Source organism: Plecotus auritus (assembly GCF_963455305.1).
Source record: "Plecotus auritus genome assembly, chromosome: 9".
Classification (NCBI taxonomy): Eukaryota; Metazoa; Chordata; class Mammalia; order Chiroptera; family Vespertilionidae; genus Plecotus; species Plecotus auritus.
This window is the reverse complement of record NC_137783.1, coordinates 96021325-96042882: the sequence shown is the minus strand read 5'-3', so window position 1 is coordinate 96042882 and position 21558 is coordinate 96021325. Positions and strand designations below refer to the sequence as shown.

General features: G+C 40.1%; 1 protein-coding gene across 1 annotated transcript in view; it reads left to right on the top strand.

Moving 5' to 3' along the window:
- The window catches only part of NAALAD2 (N-acetylated alpha-linked acidic dipeptidase 2), a 50709-nt gene that overhangs the window by 16990 nt on the left and 12161 nt on the right, over positions 1–21558 (top strand). The window contains exons 6-13 of the mRNA XM_080642695.1: positions 2681–2867; positions 10136–10229; positions 11198–11296; positions 16930–17015; positions 17287–17406; positions 17507–17589; positions 19734–19797; positions 20405–20472. Of these exons, the coding sequence (XP_080498821.1) occupies positions 2681–2867; positions 10136–10229; positions 11198–11296; positions 16930–17015; positions 17287–17406; positions 17507–17589; positions 19734–19797; positions 20405–20472 (801 nt within the window). The remainder of the gene's footprint in view (positions 1–2680; positions 2868–10135; positions 10230–11197; positions 11297–16929; positions 17016–17286; positions 17407–17506; positions 17590–19733; positions 19798–20404; positions 20473–21558) is intronic.

Sequence of the window (21558 nt, the reverse complement as noted above, 5' to 3'; positions counted from 1 at the left end):
AGGGCAGGTACCTCCCTTGAGGGTTTGCTTTGCAACCCTGGTCGAAGCACATGAAGGAGGCAACCAATCTATGTGTCTCTGTCACATCAGTGTTTCTCTCTCTCTCCCCCCTCCCTCCTTTCCACTATGAAAATCAATGGAAAAAATATTCTTGGGTGAGGATTAAGAAAAACAACAACAAAAAAGCCCCAAAAGCTCTCCTACCCACCTTCATTCCCCAGTCATAATCTTAACAGCTCTTTCCAGACCTAAATCTGTGAAATATGAGTATAAATACATGTCTCTATAATGATTTTTACATGTATAATTTTTTAATGAAGAGGGCACCAGACACTATATGTTGTATAACTTTATTTTGTCCCTCAGCAATAACTTGTGGGTATTCCTCCACAGTTAAGTATATGGGACTCTACATCTATATATCCTGGGTCCTGATTTAGTCTGGACTTCCTATTCCCTAGGTCTTTTACTGTAAGAAAATTGCTTAACCTTTGTGTTCCAGTGTTTCCTCATGTATAAAATGGAAATGCTAACAATAGTACCAAACTCCTAGAATCCTCATTAGGATTAAATGACTTGGTGTATGAAAGCACTTCAGATAGTGATTCATACTTAGTAATTTCTATGTAACTGTTTATCAAGCAAATTTCTCATTATTTTAGATGACTACATAATATTTCATAGAATTGATATCAACTTATTTAACTATTTCTCTGTTGACAGATGCTTGTTGTCTTAAATTTGTTAGAATTACAAATAATTCCATTGTGAACATCTTTGTGTATTTGAACATTTGTGTGAAGATATTCTTGTAGTATTGATTCCTAGAATTTGAATGGCTGATTCATATTGTATATTGTTTAAAAAGTTTTATACACACTATCAGATTATCCTTAAAAAAAAGTTGTAACAGGTTATTCTCTCACTAACATTATATGTGAATGTTTTCTGAATGTTTTAGTTGATCAAAACTGATGGTTATCTATCTTTTGCTACAATACTTTTGGCAATGAGTAATTTAGTATCTTATAGGGTATACTAGTGGCCCAGTGCACAAATTCATGCACCTTAAAAGGAACTGTGGACCACAAGGCTGCAGTGGGCACAGGGGCGGGTCTTGGCCCGTCCTCCGTGGGGCCAGTGCCGTCAGTGGGTGCGAGCGGCAGCTGCTGCCCTGATCGCCCCCAGGAGCAGAGGGAGGTGGAGAAGACCTGAGGGGTGATCGGGGCTAGCAGCCACTGCTCACACTTGCTGACAGTGCTGAGCAATCAAGAGCAGCGCTGGGTGCCAGCAGTGGGTGCAAGCGGCAACTCTGGCACCAGCTGCGGGTGCAAGTGAGGCCAGGGCCGGCAGTGGGTATAAGCAGTGGCATTGGTGCCAACAGCAGGTGCAAGAGGCGGCTGCTGGCTCTGATTGCCCCTCAGGAGCAGGGGGGGGTGGAGAAGCCCTGAGGGGCAATCGGGGCTGGCAGCTGCCACTTGAACGCACCAACAGCACCAAGCAATAGGGGCCTGTGCTGGACGCCAGCAGCTAGTGCGAGCAGGGCTGGCCCCGGCAGCAGGTGCAAGAGAACAAAGAATTTTTAGTAACCACCAGAGGCTCACCCTGATAACAGTGACTGGCATCCTGCCTTGGTCTGGTGCCCCCACTCACCTGCTCCACCATCCCGCCATGGCCAATGCCTGCAATATTCCGCACTCTGCCACCTGCTGCCAATGCCTGCCATGTGTTCCGCACACGCCCCCTGGTCATCAGCGCATGTCATAGCAACCGGTTGTTCAGTTTTTCGGTTGTTCTGCTATTCAGTCTATTTGCATATTAGGGTTTTATATATATAGTTTCTCTTATTTGTAGTCAGTTTGGATTATTAGGAAAACATTTACAGAAACACTGTGGCCAATTTTTAAACAACATGACTCTTCTGCATATAATTTTAAATTAGTTTAGTTCCACACATATTGTGGAGTGGTTACTCTATGATGTGCCAGATTTTGGAGGGTGAATAGTTCTTAAAAACACCCTCTGTGCCAGTATTCTCTTACATAGAGAATGGGAATGCTAATAATAACACTAATCTCTTAGAATGCCAACCCAGGGGAGAAAAGATATTTAAAAGATTTTAAAATACTTTTATCCATCCTAAAATAAAAATCTGTTCAAAATATAGAAGTACGAAGAGGGGAGTCATTAATTTTAACTTTTCCTTTTTTTATTTATTTTTAGAGAGGAAGAGGGAGAGATTGAAAAATTGAGATGGGGGGGGAGGGAGAGAAGGAGAGAGGGAGAGAGAAAATATTGAGATTAGTTGTCCCACTTATTTATACATTTATTGGTTCATTCTTGTATGTGCCCTGACTGGGGATCAAAACGGAGTCCTTGGCATATTGGACAATGCTCTAACCAGCTGAGCTACCCAGACAGGGCAGGAAACATTAATTTTTCAGTTTTAGGAATAGTAGAATGTTTCCCAGAAGTGATAACTTATTTGGAGTTGTGTAGAATAAAGGAGAGTTGTTAGGTCTACCGGGACATTATATTTAAGGCAAAGAGAGCTAAACGAGTAACAGCATGATGAAAAGCAGTGTCTGAATTTGCTTACATTATTAAGGTAATTTTCGCTTAGATGAACAAGTCCATCATTTGCCATTTGTACGTCATGGACTGCACATTGCCCCTGCAGGTTCACAACGCCATGGTGGCAGGAGCCATAGGCATCATCTTGTACTCAGACCCAGCTGACTACTCTGCCCCTGAGGTACAGCCGTATCCCAAAGGATGGAACCTTCCTGGAACTGCAGCCCAGAGAGGGAACGTGTTAAATTTGAATGGTGCTGGCGACCCGCTCACTCCAGGCTACCCAGCTAAAGGTAAGGAATGAGCCTGTCATGGTCTGCCTGTTTCTGCAAAAATAGTACTTGCCCTTAGAAGGCATAGAAGCAAGCATCTACAGGACAGCATTAAAGCTGTGTGTAATCATAACTTGGATTTCTCTTGCTAGGAATTCAGACATTTCCCTTGTATTATTTTAGTTGTAAATGTTCATGAGATGTGGACATGGAGAAAGGAAGGTCAGTTCAATTCTCTCTCTACCTTTAGTAGAGAGGAGGGTCAGAAACACAGATCCTCAAATCCAAACTAGGATGTAGGGTTTCTGAATTGCCTAGTGATTTTATGCTTCTCTAGATCATACATTTCTATTTTTAAAAAAACCAAGGAGACATTTTGTTATTTAATATGTAAAGTATGAAAAGTTTTGACATCTACTAGTATATACCCATCTCCACAATCAAATTAGTGAATCTATTTATAACCCAAAAGTTTCCTCACAGCTCTTTTTTTATAAATATATTTTTATTGATTTCAGAGAGGAAGGGAGAGGGAGAGAGAGATAGAATCATTGATTACTGCCTCCTGTACGCTCCACAGTGGGGGATCGAGCCCAAAACCCAGGCATGTGCCCTGACCTCCTGGTTCATAGGTCAACGCTTAGCCACTGAGAAACACTGGCTGGGCTCCTCTCATCTCTTTGTAATGGCTCCCTCTGAACCTTCTTGCCCCCTCCCTGCTAACCCCTACATAAACACTGATCTGATTCCTGTCAGCATACTTATTTTGAGGTCCTTGTTACTGATATGTGTCAATAACTCATTCCATTTTTGCTGAGTAGTATTCCATTAAATAGATATTCTAGCTTGTTTATTCATTTACTTGTTTATTAAAATTTGGATTGTTTGCCGTTTTGGGCTATCCGATGTAATAAAAGCCTAATATGCAAATTGTCCCCTCAACTGGGAGTTTGACCAGGAGTTCGACCACTTGCTATGACATGCGCTGACCACCAGGGGGCGGTGTGGAACATGGCGGGTGTCTGCAACACGCTGCGACCTCTCACCGGCTACCTGGGGGCGGGGGTGACGGGGACAGAGGTGCGGTGAGAATGTGGGGTATCTGATAAGCTCGCTCCCACTTCCCTTGCTAACCTCCCCGGGACCAGGGCTGTGTGCCAGGGAAGCCCTCATGCTCAGGTGCCAGGCGCCCATGCGGAGCCCACTCCGCACCCGCGTGGCCTCTTCCAGGTGAGCTGGGCTGCAGCCGCTGGGACCACAGGAGCTGGTTGGGCTTCCCCGTGGGTTTGCACAGGAGCTGGTCTGTGAGGCCAGCTGGGAGAGAGCGCGCTGCCCACCCAGCTTCCTTGCAGGCCACCACTGAGGCCCACGCTGACCCATCTGGCCGCACTCACAGCCTGTCCACATGGGGACTCAGGTGCTGTGACTTAGAGGGAGTAGGGAGTGTGGGGGCCCAGGTGCTGCCTAGGGCCCAGAGGTCAGCTGGGACCTGCCCTTCCATGCCAGATGCTCGTGCTTTGATAGCCGGCCAGGCCTAGGGACAGCACCCGTGCATGAATTTCGTGCACTGGGCCTCTGGTAATACATAAAGCTACTCTAAAGAGTTGTATACAAGCCTCTTTGTATGCATACTTTCATTTCTCTTGAGAAAATACATAGGAATGGAAGGGCTGGGTAATGTGATGGAGGTATATTTAGCATTTAAAGAAAACTTTAAATTGTTTTCCAAAGTGGTTGCACCATTTTATATTCCAGCAGCCGTGTATGAGAGCTCCAGTTGCCACATCCTTATCAACACGCAGTATGATAAATCTTTTTAACATTATATTCTAATAGAAATGTGAATTCTCCAAGTTGCGTTTCTTTTTCAAAGTTTTTGTGACTATTCCAGGTCAGTTCCCTTTGAATTTTAGAACCAGTTTACCAATTTCCACAAAAAAGCCTCCTGGGAGGTTAAAAGACATTCAATTAAATCTATAGATCAGTTTGAGGAGAATTGATATTTTTCAAAAATTTGAATCTTCAGATCCCTGAACATGGTACAATTCTCCATTTATTTATGTATTCTTTAATTTCTCTCAGTGTGTTTAAAGTTTCACTTTACAGATCATATATATATATATTAATTTGCACAGTTATGCATAAGCATTTTATAGTTTTGTTACCTTAAATTACATTTTAAATTTCAGTTTCCAACTGTATTGCTGGTACATAGAAATACTCTTGTATTTTTAGAAGAAATACACTGATAATGTATCCTGCAAACATGTTAAACTCACTAATAGAGTTTTTGTAGGTTCCATCAGAGTTTTTACATAGATAATCATGTCACTTGCAAATAAAAACAATTTGTTTCCAACCTGGATGCCTTTTATTTCATGTTATTGCCTTACTAGAGGGTCCCTTAGCCTGGCCTGCGAGATCAGGCCAAAACTGGCTCTCCGACATCCCCCGAGGGGTCCTGGACTTCAAGAGGGCACAGCCCAGACCGAAGGACCCCACTGGTGCACCATCAGGGCTGGGGAGGGAGGTTGGCCTGCCGGGGAGGGACTGCAGGAGGGCTCCAGGGTGTGTCTGGCCCGTCTCGCTCAGTCCCGATCAGCCGGACCCCAGCCACAGCTAACCTATAGGTCAGAGCGTCTGCCCCAAATTCATGCACGGGTGGGGTCGCTTCCCCTGGCTGGCCGGATGGTCAGTGCACTCCCACAGCCAACCTCCTGAGGTTCCTCCCACTGATTGGCCCCAATTGGGGCTGGCAGCTCCTGCATTGAGCATCTGCCCTCTGGTAGTCAGTGCACGTAATAGCAATGGTTGAGCAGTCGTTCTGTCGTTCGTTCACTTAGGCTTCTATATATATAGATTGCACTGGCTAGTACCTCCAGTACTTAGTTGAAAAAATTTATTACAACAGTTATCCTTGCTTGTTCCTGCCTTAAGGAGAAGTCTTTGTTAAGTATGATACCATCTGTATGTTTGTTTGCTTTTTTTATATATATATTTTGACTTTTTTACAGAGAGGAAGGGAGAGGGATAGAGAGTTAGACACATTGATCAGCTGCCTCCTGCACACCCCCTACTGGGGATGTGCCCCTAACCAAGGTACATGCCCTTGACTAGAATCGAACCTGGGACCCTTCAGTCTGCAGGCCGTCGCTCTATCCACTGAGTCAAACCGGTCAGGGCTGTTTGTTTGCTTTTAATATATTTTTTTCATTGATTGCAGAGAGGGAGATAGAAACATCAATGATGAGAGAGAATCATTGATTGGCTGCCTCCTGCATGCCCCCTACTGGGAGGGGGGGATCAAGCCCCCAACCCAGGCATGTGCCCTTGGCTGGAATCGAACCTGGGACCCTTCAGTACTCAGGCCGACCCTCTATCCACTGAGCCAAACCAGGTAGGGCTGTATGTTTTTTACAGATTGTTTTGTCAAATTAAGGAAGTTTACTTCTATGGTAATGTGAGAAGAGTTTTTATCTTAATACATGTATTTAAAATATTTGCTGGATTTTGTCAAATGCTTTTACTCCATCTATTGAAATGAAATGATAATAACTTATTTACCTTTAATTTAAATTGATTGGTTTTTTAATGTTAAACCAACTTTTCCATCCTTGTTGGTCATATTGCATTATCCTTTTATATATTGGTATATTGCTGGATTTGTGCTAAAATTTTGTTATAATATTAGTCTGTAGTCCTAAGGGATATCAGATTATAGCTTTATTTTCTTGTAATATCTCAGTCCTTATTTTGTTGTCACTAATGTCCTCATGGAATGAGTTGGCAGCTCTCATCTTCTTTATTTTTTAATGCCAGAGTTTATAAGAATGGATTTGATTTTGTCTATGAATGTTTGGTAGAATTCCTCAGTAGATCCACCAGGCCTGAAGTTTTGTTAGTAGGAATGCTTTTAACTACAAATTCAATTTCTTTAATAGATATATGGCTATTTGGGTTATCTATTTATTCTTTTTTTTAAAATATATATATATATAATTGATATTTTACAAAGAGGAAGGGAGAGGGATAGAGAGCTAGAAACATCAATGAGAGAGAAACATCGATCAGCTGCCTCCTGCACACCTCCTACTGGGGATGTGCCCGCAACCAAGGTACATGCCCTTGACCGGAATCGAACCCGGGACCCTTCAGTCCGCAGGCCAATGCTCTATCCACTGAGCCAAACCGGTTTCGGCATGTTATCTATTTATTCTTTTTTTTTTTTTTAATAAATCTTTATTCAGATTATTACAATTGTTTCTCCTTTTTCCCCCCATAGCTCCCCTCCACCCGGGTCCCACCCCACCTTCTGCCCTTACCTCACCCCCACTGTCCTCATCCATAGGTGTATGATTTTTGTCCAGTCTCTTCCTGAACCCCCCATCCCCTTTTCCCCCTGAGAATTATCAGTCCACTCCCTTTCTATGCCCCTGATTCTATTATATTCACCAGATTATTCTGTTCCTCGGGCTTTTAATTCACTTGATTTTTAGGTTCACTTGTTGATAGATATGTATTTGTTGTTCATAATTTTTATCTTTACTTTTTTCTTCTTCCTCTTCTTTAAGAATACCTTTCAGCATTTCATATAATACTGGTTTGGTGGTGATGAACTCCTTTAGCTTTTTCTTATCTGTGCAGCTCTTTATCTGCCCTTCAATTCTGAATGATAGCTTTGCTGGGTAGAGTAATCTTGGTTGTAGGTTCTTGCTATTCATCACATTGAAAATTTCTTGCCACTCCCGTCTGGCCTGAATAGTTTCTGTTGAGAAATCAGCTGACAGTCGTATGGGTGCTCCCTTGTAGGTAATTAACTGTTTTTCTCTTGCTGCTTTTAATATTCTCTCTTTGTCTTTTGCTCTTGGCATTTTAATTATGATGTGTCTTGGTGTGGTCCTCTTTGGATTCCTTTTGTTTGGGGTTCTGTGCGCTTCCTGGACTTGTAAGTCTATTTCTTTCACCAGGTGGGGGAAGTTTTCAGTCATTATTTCTTCAAATAGGTTTTCAGTATCTTGCTCTCTCTCTTCTTCTGGCACCCCCATAATTCTGATGTTGGTACGCTTGAAGTTGTCCCAGAGTCTTCTTACACTATCTTCAACTTTTTGGATTTTTTTTCTTTTTGCTTTTTCGGTTGAGTGTTTTTTGCTTCTTTGTATTTCAATTCTTTGACTTGATTCTTGTGTTCCTCTAGTCTGTTTTTGGGTCTCTGTATATTTTTTATTTCAGTCAGTGTATGTTTAATTTCTAGTTGGTCCTTTTTCATATCTTCGAGGGTCTTGTTATATTTATCGGCCTTTTCTAGGATATTCTTGAAAAGCCTTATAACCGTGGTTTTCAATTCTATATCCAGTCGTTTGTTTTCCTCCATTTCTTTCATTTGTGATCTGTTTCTTTGACACCACATTTTCACTGCTTCCCTGAGTTGGTCGGGTAAATTTGTGTGCTAGGTTTCCTATATGGCCCAGTGGGTCGGCCTCCCCAGTTAACCTGAGGTGGACACTCTTGGTGCACCCCTTTGTGGACTGTGTGTACAGCCTTGTTGTAATGAAGTCTTGATTGTTGTTGGTATCACTGGGAGGAATTGACCTCCAGGCCAGCTGGCTGTAAGGATCAGCTGTGTCTATGCTGGGAGAAGTTCGGTGCTTGAGACAGCCTTATAGGATTAGACTTGCCAAATTGCAATAGCCTCTGTGCTCAGCTTGGATGGGGTGGAGTCTCAGGGTGGAGCAGACAGTCTTGGCTTCCCATCAGCCTTGCCCTTGCGCGCACTCATAGACCTCTGCCTTCCCCAGCTCCCGAGTCTCCGCCCGAGAGTCCAGACTCCCCCCACAAGAGCGTGGGTCCCCAGGGGCTCGCCTGGAACTGGGGTTCAGTGCAGTCAGAACTGGGGCCCAGTGCAGTCAGGAGCCTCTGACTCCCTTCCACTAGGGAAAGCCTGTGGCAACCTCCGCAGCCTTTGTGCGCACTGGCACGCGTGCTCCTGCAGACCTCTGCCTTCCCCGGCTCCCGAGTCTCCACCCGAGAGTCCAGACTCCTCCCCGTAAGAGCGTGGGTCCCCAGAGGCTCGCCCGGAACTGAGGTTCAGTGCGGTCGGGGGCTTCCTTCCCGCTTCCGCCAGAGAAAGTCAGCCAGGCTCTCAGCCGCCCTTCCTCTCTGTGCGCACAAAGACCCTTTGCTGTACCTCCAATTCTCTGTGAGCTTTTCTCTTTCCTTCTAGTTGTAGAATTTTCACTCAGCCAGCTTTCCTGTGGTTCTGGATGGTGTCTGTTCTGTCTTTTAGTTGTAGTTTTGAAATTGTTGTGCGAGGCAGCAGTTTAGGTGCTTACCTATGCCGCCATCTTGGTTTCTCCCCCCATCTATTTATTCTTGAGTGAGCTTTGATAGTTTGTGTCTTCAAGGATATTTGTCCATTTCATCTGAGTTACTGAATTTATGGGCATAGAGTTGTTCATAATAATCTCTCTCTCTCTCTCTCTTCTTTTTTTTTTTTTTTTTGCAGGTACTAGAGTGATATTCTCTTTGTTCCTGATATGAGCAATTTATGTACTTTTCTTTTTTTCCTGATCTGTCTTGCTAAAGATTTATTCGTTTTATTGATCTTCTCAAAGGACCATCATTGAATTTTGTTGATAATCTCTATCATTTTTCTGTTTCTTACTTCTTATATTTGTGCCCTGATCTTTCTGTCCTATTGCTGACTTTTGATTTATCTTTGTTTTCTTGTTTCTTAAGGTAGAATCTGATGTCATTTGTTTGAAACCTTTTTTCTAAATAGGTGTTTTGGTGTTATACAATTCTATTTTGTTTGACAAAGTCCCAAAGAGGTTTTAAGCCTGATAATACGTTTCAACCTTTCTTTAATGAGAATATTATGTTTAATAAGATGTTGACCACTTTTTCCCAAGATCTCTTGAATTCCCTTTAAATTTTTTATAGTTATTTCTAGTTTCAGAATATGGGAACCATTTTCTAGATATCTGGTTAACTGAAGCTTCTCCAAGGATTCAGGATATCCTTGAGAAAATATGCTTGTAAAATTCAGGAGAATTGTGTGAAATGTCAAAACAAGTTTGGGAAGCTACAATACCTATAATTGATTTTTTAAATTAGAATGTAAATGGTTTAAATAGATCATATTAGTTAAAACAAGCATTGATTTGGGCAGAACGTTTAATTTGAATATAATGTCAAATGTATAGCAAATCTGCAATAGTAACAAAAAGTATTTTTATACCCCTGGCTCAGATTTTTCAATTGTTTTCATTTTATGCAATTTATTTTTGCAGAATACACCTTTAGACTTGATGTTGAAGAAGGAGTGGGAATACCCCAAATCCCTGTACATCCCATTGGATTTAATGATGCAGAAATATTATTACGGTACAGTTTTCTTGTTGGTTATGAGGTTAAGATATTTTACACCAATGTGTTCATTTGATCTTCTAAAATCAATGTAACCTAATTATGTTAAAAGTATCAGACCAAAATAGCTCCCGAAGTAAGAATAACAGAGCACTTTTCTCCCACCCTCATAAATGCAGTCAGTTTAGTGCCTAAGAAAACATTTTTGCTACAAATGAGTCTCAAAAGCAAAACTATGCCCAAAGATAAAAATACTGATTTGAGATTTTTGAAGTAGTTGGATTCTCTTAAATATTCATTTGATATCTGTACTTGACCTGCATTTTAAAAATGATAATGCCCACCACTTGGATATGTGAACTTGGACCATTTACTCAATCTTTCTCTGATTCAGTTCCTTTATCCGTAAAATGAGGATGGAAATAGTTTCTCCCTGATAGGATTATTATAAGTAGAAATGGTCATGCATGTAAAGTATCTAAAATATGGTACACATTCTATTAATGTTTGCTGCTATTATATGTATTCTGTAATTGATGTTCCTTTTCAAATCTCCTTATATTTTTAAAAGTCTGTATAAATAACATTTAGTAATTGCTTTATGAATACCTACTACATAATGAGTGGCTTCTCTATAAATTAATTTCTTCTCCTTAGCACAGTCATGTATTTTATATTTTAGGATTTCTTGGACCTTAGGCATCCCTACATGAATAAAGTCACAAGTAAGGAGGCCACAGCTGTCATTTTCCTCTATATATTTTTCTTTAGCTCTTATCACTAATACATGAAATGTTTTGCTTATGTATTTCAGTTATGACTCTCCTTAAAATGTAAGCTCCACAAGGGAAGGGAGTTTGGACAGGACCTGGCACTTAGTAAATGCTCAATAATAAGTGAATGAATGAATATCTCATTATCACACTTCATGATTTTTTTCTAATAGTGATGCTCAGCCTTTTTCTGTCTTCATTTCCTCCTGGCAGCCACATGGGAGGAGCCGCTTCACCAGATGACAGCTGGAAAGGCAGTCTTAATGTGGATTACAATGTTGGGCCGGGCTTCACAGGGCGCAATTCTTTCAGGTAATTCCACTGTAATTTAATAGCCAGGAAGAGCCTTCGGTGTTTAATGGGAAAATGGCAAGATAACTGTTCTACCAGGTATATTTTGCTTATCATCTTTTTCTCATTTTTTATAATGAATAAATGATCATTTTATATCACTTAAGAAATACATACAGAATCATGTATCAAATTTCTTCATTTAGTGGAAGAAATTTATTTCATTTATTTCATAGTCTCAAAAATTGAGACTTTTGAGTGTATAGGTTCAATATTTTAAAACTTCCCTTTTTACTTTGTTTTAAAACGGTTTCCGTATCACTTTCAAAATGTTATACTAGTATGTGTGAAACACTAGGCTGACTTAGGGGAAGAAGTAAAAGAGAAAGGAGGCAACATTGCTGATCGCTTACTGGGTGGGTTAAGTGAATCAAATGGGCAAGCACTAACTATTGTGGGGCTCAATACACTTATTTTCATTATTATTAACACATTACAGCAGTGTTGTACAGGAGGAGTGATAATAGAGGACGAGTTCACTGAGCTTAATTTTACAGAAAGAGTTTATTTTCCACTGGATCGAGGCAGGCAGGAAATGCCAGCGAGAGAGATCAGCTTGAACAGAGTAGTGGAACAGCATGGCATGGTCAGACGTGAAGGAGTCTAATTTGCCTGAAATGCAGAGAGAAAAAGCAATGTCACAGTGATAAATCAGGGAAGATAAAGCTGTTTTTATTAAACCAAGATCATTAGTCAGTCTTGTTTGCTAAGAATTCACATTAACAGTGTGAATTCTTAGTGTTTTTTAGTTTTTGTAATTTCTTATTTATTGACTAGGGGCCCAGTGCACGAATTCATGAACCTTGAAAGGAACTGTGGGCCGTGAGGCTGCGGTGGGCACAGGGGTGGGTCTCGGTCCCTCTTGCAGTGGCCCCTGGTCCTGTCTGCCGGCAGTCCAACTCCCACCACTGCTGCCATTCCCACGCACTGATGGCACCGGCCCTACCGGCACCCGCTGACGGCACAGAGTGATTGGGGCTGGCACCAGCGGCAGGTACAAGTGGGACTGTTGCTGGCAGCGGGTGCAAGAGGCGGCAGCCAGCCCCGATCACCTCTTAGGAGCAGGGGGAGGTAGAGAAGCCATGAGGGGCAATCGAGGCCAGCAACCACCGCTCACACCCACTGATGGTGCCAAGCGAATGGGGCTGGCGTTGGGCACTGGCAGCAGTGCCAGCAGTGGGTGTGAGTGGGGCCAGTGCCAGCAGCAGGTGCAAGTGCTGGGCAGGACCACAGTGCATGGGAGCAAAGAATTTTCATTAACCTACCAGAGGCTTATCCCAATGACAGCAACCGGTGCTCCGCCTTGGTCTGGTGCCCCCACTCATCTGTTCTACCATCCCGCCACAGCTGATGCCTGCCATGTTCTGCTCTCTGCCACCTGCTGCCAACGCCTGCCATGTTCTGCACGTTCCCCCTTGTGGTCAGTGCATGTCATAGCAACCAGTTGTTCAGTTGTTCCGCTGTTCGGTCTATTTGCATATTAGGGCTTTATCTATCTAATAAAAGTATAATATGCAAATGAACCATCACTCCATCACAAAGATGGCAGTGCCCATAGCCACAAGATGGCAGCACCCAGTCCTCTCAGCCCCACCGGAGTCCCCCAGTCCCAGGGGGTGGGGGGGACAGCCGCTGAGAGCAGGCAGTGTGAGCGGCCTGGTGGAATGCTTGCTTCATTGCTGCGGCGACGAGACAAGCGTTCCACGCCCAGCTGTGGATGCGCCTCTGGACCGGGGAGAGCCTCTGGGCAGCGGGTGCAGAGTGGCCAGGCCCCACAGAGAGCTACTGGCACATGGATTCGTACACAGGGCTACTAGTATATATAGATTATTGATCTTAAAGAAAGGAAGGGAAAAGAAACATCAATTTGTTGTTCCGCTTAATTGGTTGCTTCTTCTATGTGTACTGACCCCACAACCTTGGTATATTGGGATGATGCTCTAACCAAGTAAGCTAGCAGGCCAGGGCTAATTATTTTTAGTTCAGAACTTTCAAAGTATTAGAAGTTCAATTTCCTTATTTTATAGACAGTTTCGAATTTTTTACATAAATGCTTATTTATCTCTATAACTCAATCCAGAGTTCCTTTGATATATTTTATTATCTAACTAGAGGCCTGGTGCATGAAAATTTATGCACTTGGGGGGGGGGTCCCTCAACTCAGCCTGTGCCCTCTCGTAGTCCAGCACCCCTCTGGGGATGTCCACCTGCTGGCCTAGGCCCGCTTCCTGGAGGATCAGGCCTAAGCTGGCAGTCAGACATCCCTCTGGAAGCCTGGGTGCCCTCGGGAGATGTCCACCTGCCAGCTTAGGTCCATGGAGAGCAGGCCTAAGCCGCAGTTGGACATCCTTAGTGCTGCAGAGGAGGCAGGAGAGGCTCCCGCCACCACCGCTGTGCTTGTAGCTGTCAGCCCGGCTTGTGGCTGAGCAGAACTCACCCTGTGGGAGCGCACTGACCACCAGGGGGCAGCTCCTGCATTGAGTGCTCCCTGGTGGTCAGTGTGCATCATAGTGACCGGTCATTCCTGGTCGTTCTGCCACTAGGGTCAATTTACATATTACCCTTTTATTATATCGGATGTATTAATGTCCTCTAGAGGTAAGAAAAATACACAATGAAAGGTAAAGGCCTTTTTAATTTACAAACAGAAACAGCCACAGAGAGAGCAGCAAAGGTGAAGCTTTAGTTCTATTTTTAGTCACAGCTCAAGAGAAAACTCAAAAACATAAAAATTCTCTGGTCAACATATCAAAAAGCTGACCTCCTTCAACATGGGCACAGAAGCCTTAATTGATTTGAGCTCAAAATGGACAAAAACACAAAATTACTAAAAAACACATTTTCTGTCAGATCTTACCCTAAAGAGATCTTGATTATCTAATAATCCATTTACAGAAATTACCAAATGACAGGACATGAAATCAAATTCCTAACCACAGCTGCCACTGGGGAATAACTTATCTGCCATAAGCAAACTAGAAACATAAAACACAATCAGTAGAAAAAAAATTATAGGTATGGTCAGGCAGCAAAGTTAGAACTCTATTGCTGCTTGGACTTACTTCTGAGAGCCAACGAAAGACATGTGTGGGTTGAAGCTGCCCATACCTGGTCTTTGAGGTGAATTCATTGTGCATCTCATTGGAATCCAAAATGATAAAAGATGATTTCTTTTTCAAAAAGTAAAACCACAGTTCTTACACAAATATGAAATGAAAATGTGTCCAAAATTGAATTTAATTAATAAGGGAACTTGAAAGGAGTTAAAACTGATTCAAAGGTGAATTCAAAGTTTATACCAAAACATCAGCTCATCAGGATGCTTAAATGAGTGTACTTAATAGCAAACAGATTTCGTTCACATTAGGGAAAGGAAGTCAGTTAACGCTCACTAGGGAGGTTGTGCATTTCAGTGGATGTGGATTATCTGCATTACAATCATGTTTCTGTAAGTTAATTTCTGTCTCTACAGAGCTGTAAAATTATCTAAGGACAATAATAGTTAGAGGTAACTCTGATGGATGAGCTAAGGCCTTAATTTTTCCTTACAGGAGTATATTTATTAATTTCATAAATATTTTTAAAAATATTTTTTTATTGATTTCAAAGAGGAAGGAAGATATAGAAATATCAATGATGAGAGAGAATCACTGATTGGCTGCCTCCTGCATGGCCCCCACTGGGGACCAAGCAACAACCCAGGCATATTCCCTGACCAGGAATCAAACCATGATCTCCTGGTTTATAGGTCGATGCTCAACAGGGAACCATGACGACTGGGCAATTTCACAAATATTTATTGTGCATTTTCTAGACCCAGGACCATTCTGGGTACTGGGAATTCAGCAGTAAACAAAACAGGCAAAAATCCCTGCTCTGTGGGGCCTACTAGAGTTCAATTTATTTGGAACATGATGAGTTTGAAGTGGTAACAGGAAAAACGTGGATATTTAGGCATTTGGAGTCAGTGGTACTAAACATGAAAAATATATAAAGATTAAAGATGTGGATGAGCTCTTGAGAATATGAGCAGGTAGCCTCTGTTCATTTTCATTAAAATAAATATTTTCTAAAGAAAAAAATTAACAGATTTTATTCTCATTCTTCACTGTTGAATTTCTTAAAATTTCTTCATTTAATGACATAATATCAATGAATTTGGGTTTCTAATAGATATTCGGCTCCTATGTTTAGAAACACATGTGAAAACATGTTTCTGTGTGGGGTTCTTTTACTATTTTTTAAAAATCTATATTTTATTGTTTTCAGAGAAGAAGGGAGAGGGGGAGAGAGAGAGAAACATCAATGATGAGAATCATTGATCGGCTGCCTCCTGCACACCCCCTACTGGGGGTCAAGCCCACAACCAAGACATGTGCCCTTCATCACAATTGAACCCGAGACCCTTCAGTCCACAGGCCGACACTCTATCCACCAAGCCAAACCAGCTAGGGCTTTGCTATCAATTTTTATCAGCAGCAAAAATAAATCCTTTACTTGATGTCTTAAAATAAACAAAAACAAAAACATATAAAACACCAACCATTGGTAAGTTTTCCCCCAAAAGCATTTTTAGTTGAATATTGCACATAAATTAAATATGCCTTCAGAAGTGCAATATACTTTTGAAGGGAAAAAAACAACAGAATCTGCACTTCACAATTTATAGGTTTTGACAGCTTGTTAGTTCTTCCATTCAAAAATGAACCACAAATTACAAACTGCTGGGATCTCCACTCCCCACTTCCCTCCTGCCCCCCCTCCCACCGGCAACCCCTCCATAGGTAAATAGGTAAATTTTGTTCCCTTGTGACAAAAAGACTCAACATTTTCCCATGTCATTTTGGATTCATGAAATGTGAATGTATTTTTCCCCATCTTTGATTGATTGTATTTTCCCTTGAATTCTAATTAGGTTGATTATAATTCATGAATGAATATTTAAAAGATTTCCCCAAATCAGAATCAACAGGGATGGCCTGGGAGTTTCATTGTATGGTTGTCTTGTACATATTAACAGGCGCTTCCCCAATTTCCATTTAATCATAGTTTATCATGTTTCTTACTGGCAGCACTGAGCCAGCTCTTTAACTGATACACTACTTCAATAATCTTGAAGAAAACTATTAAACAGCAGAAATTAATGTAAATACAAAGCCACATGTAAAAAAGACTTATTTGCCCTTAAATACATAATGGCTGTATTCCCTATTTTTGTAATTTAAGTAGTCTATACTTAACATTATAGAATGAATACCCAAGACATGTTGAATAATAGACTTCTTTGAATTTAAATTAAATATCAATATAGTTATAGCGAGAAAGAATATAAAATATTGAGTTTTTAAAATCTTACTGTAAGGTGCATGCTTAAGTACTTAGGAGTAAAATGTCACGATGTCTGCAACTTACTTGCAAATGGTTCAACAATATTAACAAATATTTAATTTAGGTGGTGGCTAAATGGGAATTCACTGAACTATTATAATTATAGAGCTTTTTGTACTTCTGATATATTTCATAATTAAACATTGAAAGAAAGCTTTTAGACATAATGCTCTATGTGAAGTAATTTATTCCTTTTGAAATTCTAGGAAGGTTAAAATGCATGTTCATAATACCAATAAAATTACAAGGATTTACAACGTAATTGGAACTATCAGAGGATCTGTGGAACCTGGTGAGTCTGAGAATTTTTAAAAACACTTTGTTTTTACAAACATTAAAAGAGTGAGAGAAGACCATTGTACTCAACTGTTGGTTTTTTTGGCTGATATTAAACATTTGAAAAAAATATTTGTACTAATCAAAAATAAGACTCTCCCTTGTAGTGTTAATGTTTTCTATGGAGGAAACTCAAGCAAGAGGAAATTTAATTTAAAAAGCACATAAATTACAACTATTTATAATGCATTCAAAATTGTAGTTCTTTTGAACACATTCTTTTCCAGACAGGTATGTTATTCTGGGAGGTCATCGGGATTCCTGGGTGTTTGGAGGTATTGATCCAACCACTGGTACAGCTGCTTTACAAGAAATTGCTCAGAGTTTTGGAAAACTGATGAGTAGAGGTAAGTAATGTTTCTTTGGTGGGTGAGGACAAAAAGTGACGCACTGATTCTCCTTTATTTTAGGCAGGTGTACCTAACTGTGTGTTAACAATGATTACAGGATGGAGACCTCGGAGAACTATCATTTTCGCCAGCTGGGATGCAGAAGAATTTGGACTTCTGGGATCCACAGAGTGGGCTGAGGTAAATAAGTTATTTTCTTGATCAACTGGGAACAAAGATCTGTGCCTCAGGATGTCCACAAATAGATTCCACTGCCTAATATGGTTTTAATTTGGAGAAAGTCGAAAGTCTCAAGAGAACTTAAGAACTTAGTTTGTTTTTACTTTCACATCAGTTTGGCAAAACAGAATAACCTCCTAAAATCTCTTAAGTTCAGAAAATAGTCAAGAGTATCGAGCTTTTACTGACAAGTGAATTGACTTATCTAAAAACTCATACAGATCCCTAGAGTGACTTTTCAAGTTTTTGATGTTTCCTTGGAATTCTCCTAAGAAAACAATAGGTTCTATTAAGATGTCTTGACTTTGATTATAATTTCACACATATAGACTTCATATAAAACTGCAACCGTATGTATATTTTACCATTCACAAAAGTGCCAGGTTGTTGAGTATATGATAATTTTGTACATAGAATTACTTTAGTTAACTGCCTTACTTTAGAATTTCCGAGATTTTTCTTCAGATCTGATTTTCATTTGTGACTGGCTCTTAATGCTTTATCCTTTAGTGTCTCTCCTAGGCCACCTTCTTTCATCTTTTCCCCTTAGCCTCTCTGTCGAGTAACTAAGTTCTTAAATGTATAAGGTAAGCTCATAATTCTTATAAAGGCATGTGCACTATATAAGCACTTATTCTCCCTCCACCTTCCTCCGTGTATCTTTTGTAAATCCAGATATTTTTGTAAGTCCAGACTTTATAGGGTTGTTTGAAACATGTCAAACATTTCTTGGCATTGGCTCTAGTTCTTAAAATGTTTTCCTCCTGACTCATTTTCTCTTAACTTTACTTTAAAATAATATGAATCAAATCAGTATGGGGGTAAAATCACACACACAGTTACCAGTCTATCACTTATCCTTTTGATCCCACTTATATCACAAAGTTTTATTATTACATTGCTTTTACGAACATGCTTTTTGGAAGTTGACTATTTAGATGAAGCAAACTTTATTAAGGTCATTTACATTTAGAAATATGTAATTTCATATGAATACGTGTATACATAAATACATGTCTCTATAATTTTAGCAGCTTAAAATAAAGATCAAAGAAATCTAAGATATAAAATAATATGCTTTGCATTAATTTAAATTCTTGTTGGTTGAAAGACAATTTCAATAGTTTCTAGTTTTCTACCATATTTTTCATATTCACCAGCATACTTTAAGTAACTAAGGAATCTTCCTTATTTCTAATTTAAATCTGTTATAATGGAAACTCTGACCCTGTATCTCCCTATAGCAGAGGTAACTATCGTGTGGCCCATGTGGGCAGTGCAGAGAAGTGGCAGTCCTCATCTGTGCCATAACCTCTCACAGCTTTAAATGCTTTTTATTATAAGTTCTTATAAGGTAGTGAGAGAGAAGTAAAGGGCGCTCTCTGCATATTCCCATCTGTGTGTGACATTCATCTTCTCTACTTAATCTTTCTTGGGGAGGCGGGTGGAGAGGGAGAAAGTCAGAATCAGTCTTGAGTTTGTCCTAAGGTCCTTCCTTTTTTCCCTCTAGTTTTGTTTTGTCTTCCTCTCATTTTTTTGTTTTGTTCATCATATCTTCTAATTAAAAAAAGAATAAATGAAATTTTCTATTTTTCAATTTTTTTTGTGCTTCCTTATTTTTCACTTAAAATGATACATTTATTTGGGTATCCGTTATCAGTGGATCTCAAAACTTCAGTGCATGTAAGGATTGCCAGGGCACTTTTTGGAAAATACAGATTTCCAGGCCTTGTTTTCAGTAATTCTTATTTAGTAGGTCTGGGGTGGGGCACAGAATCTGGGAGCCTCGCCCCTTCATATTCTGTCTGGTTTAGGGAATCAAAGAACCACACCTTGAAAGTATTTTTTCTCTGGGGCTGCCTCTATTGCTGTAAACAATAAATAGCTACAGCAGCATAATCTTTTTCTTTCTTGTTTTAATTTCATTAATGTTGTTGTCAACCAACCAGTTATCTGCATTTTTCAGAAATTATGGTCGAAGGCATAGGTATTTGATTCATAAAGTATTTGCAGACCACTTTTATACTAAATTAATTGGTTTATTTTGTTTCTATTCCCACAATTGTAAAACTATGAATTAAGTAACAACTTTGCTTCAACTGTAGGAGAATGCAAAAACACTCCAGGAGAGAGGCATCGCTTATGTCAACTCAGATTCATCAATCGAAGGTACATTTAATGTATAACTAAGCTATTGAGCCTAATTTCTTTAGGATATTTACCATTTGGAGTCCTATTTAAAACTCCGTATTAACTACGGCCTTCCTATAGAGGTATTAAAAGAATTTGACTAAAATACTTCAGAAGTGGTTTATAGAATATTTCACACAGAAATACTTTCTAGCCCTAACTGGTTTGACTCATTTGGCCCACAGACTGAAGGGTCTTGGGTTCAACCTCGGTCAAGGGCATGTACATTGGTTGCAAGCTCTATCCCTAGCTCTGGTCAGGGCGCATGTGGGAGGCAACCCAATCAATATGTCTCTCTCACATCAATGTTCCTCTGTCTCTATCCCTCCCTTTCACTGTGTAATGTCTTCCTATATACTAATTGAATGAATTTCGCAGCCTTACCATTTTCTTCACTGAACACCCTCTGAGACACTTGAGTTAATGACCCTTACAATATGGTAGCTGCTCCACCCTATTTTCAATTCCCAGAGAGTGATCCCATTGAAATTTGTTATATATTTATAATTAGAAAATAAAGTTAAAATTAAATATAGATTGGAATTTCATTTGAAAGTATTAAAATACTCTGTGTTTTATTTTTCAGGCAATTATACTCTCAGAGTTGACTGTACACCCCTTCTTTACCAATTGGTGTATAAACTGACAAAAGAGGTATATAATTAGATCTGTCTTATGTTTTCTGATGAATGGACTAGCAAATAACAATTTTTTTCTTAATTAGCTGTACTTATTTTTTAAACTGGTGACAGACATAGCTGATTTGTATAAATAACAAGTCAGAACAAAAATCTCTAATACACTATGTGACATTACAATTAAGATAGTATTGCTAGTGTCTCTGTTCTAATAAGTTTGCTTTGTGTCCACTGAGCTGGAATGGAAAAGCCTTGGTTCAGAGATTGCCTTGGCTACTCATTCATTCAACAAATATTTATTGAGTGGTTACTAGTTATCAGGTCCCATAAAATAAATTATAGCAACAACGATGATAAAATGACAAGGTCACTGAATCCAAATACTTTGTAATCTAGAAAGGATACAGACCCATAAATGAGGAATTCCAGTTTCCTGGAATATTGGATACTCTATACAATAAAGAACAGTTATGGAAGAGAACCTAAAGTCCCCAGGTAGATGGGGAAGTTGGGAAGCATCAGGGGATGTTTACAGAATAATTAATGCTTAGGCTGTAGAAGAGAAGGATGTGAAGGTGAGGGAGAAGGCGTTGTAAGCAGAGGACATAGATCTCTCAAAAGATGTGGAGGATAAAAGAACACACTTCCTGGCCCAGAGGTAGCTCAATATGACCTAAGCACAAAGTACATTGTGGGAAGATGGTGAGAAATGGAGCATGATGACAAATCTACCAAAACTCAGTAGAAAAAGGACTCACTCTCCTTTAAGCAGATGATTACAAGCTTATCAACCTCTAATGTGTGTTGTAAGGTGAGGCGGTAGCGAGGGCTGAGCAGAGCTATAAACAGACAAACTTCAACCAATATGTGTGATAATATGGATCTAAAATAGAGATGGTCAGATTCCACAAGTTCACATTGTTCCAACACATGCCCCTGCTTTTTCTGAGTGGAGAAAAAAAAAGCAAAGTATAAGTGTGTTTGTAAGTATTCTTTTATTGAGGGTAATAAAAATGTTTATGTATACCACAGAGGCTCTTAATATTCCCAAATAGAAATCTGAGGTTTGTAAACCTATCAAATCCCAGCTTTATTCAAATAT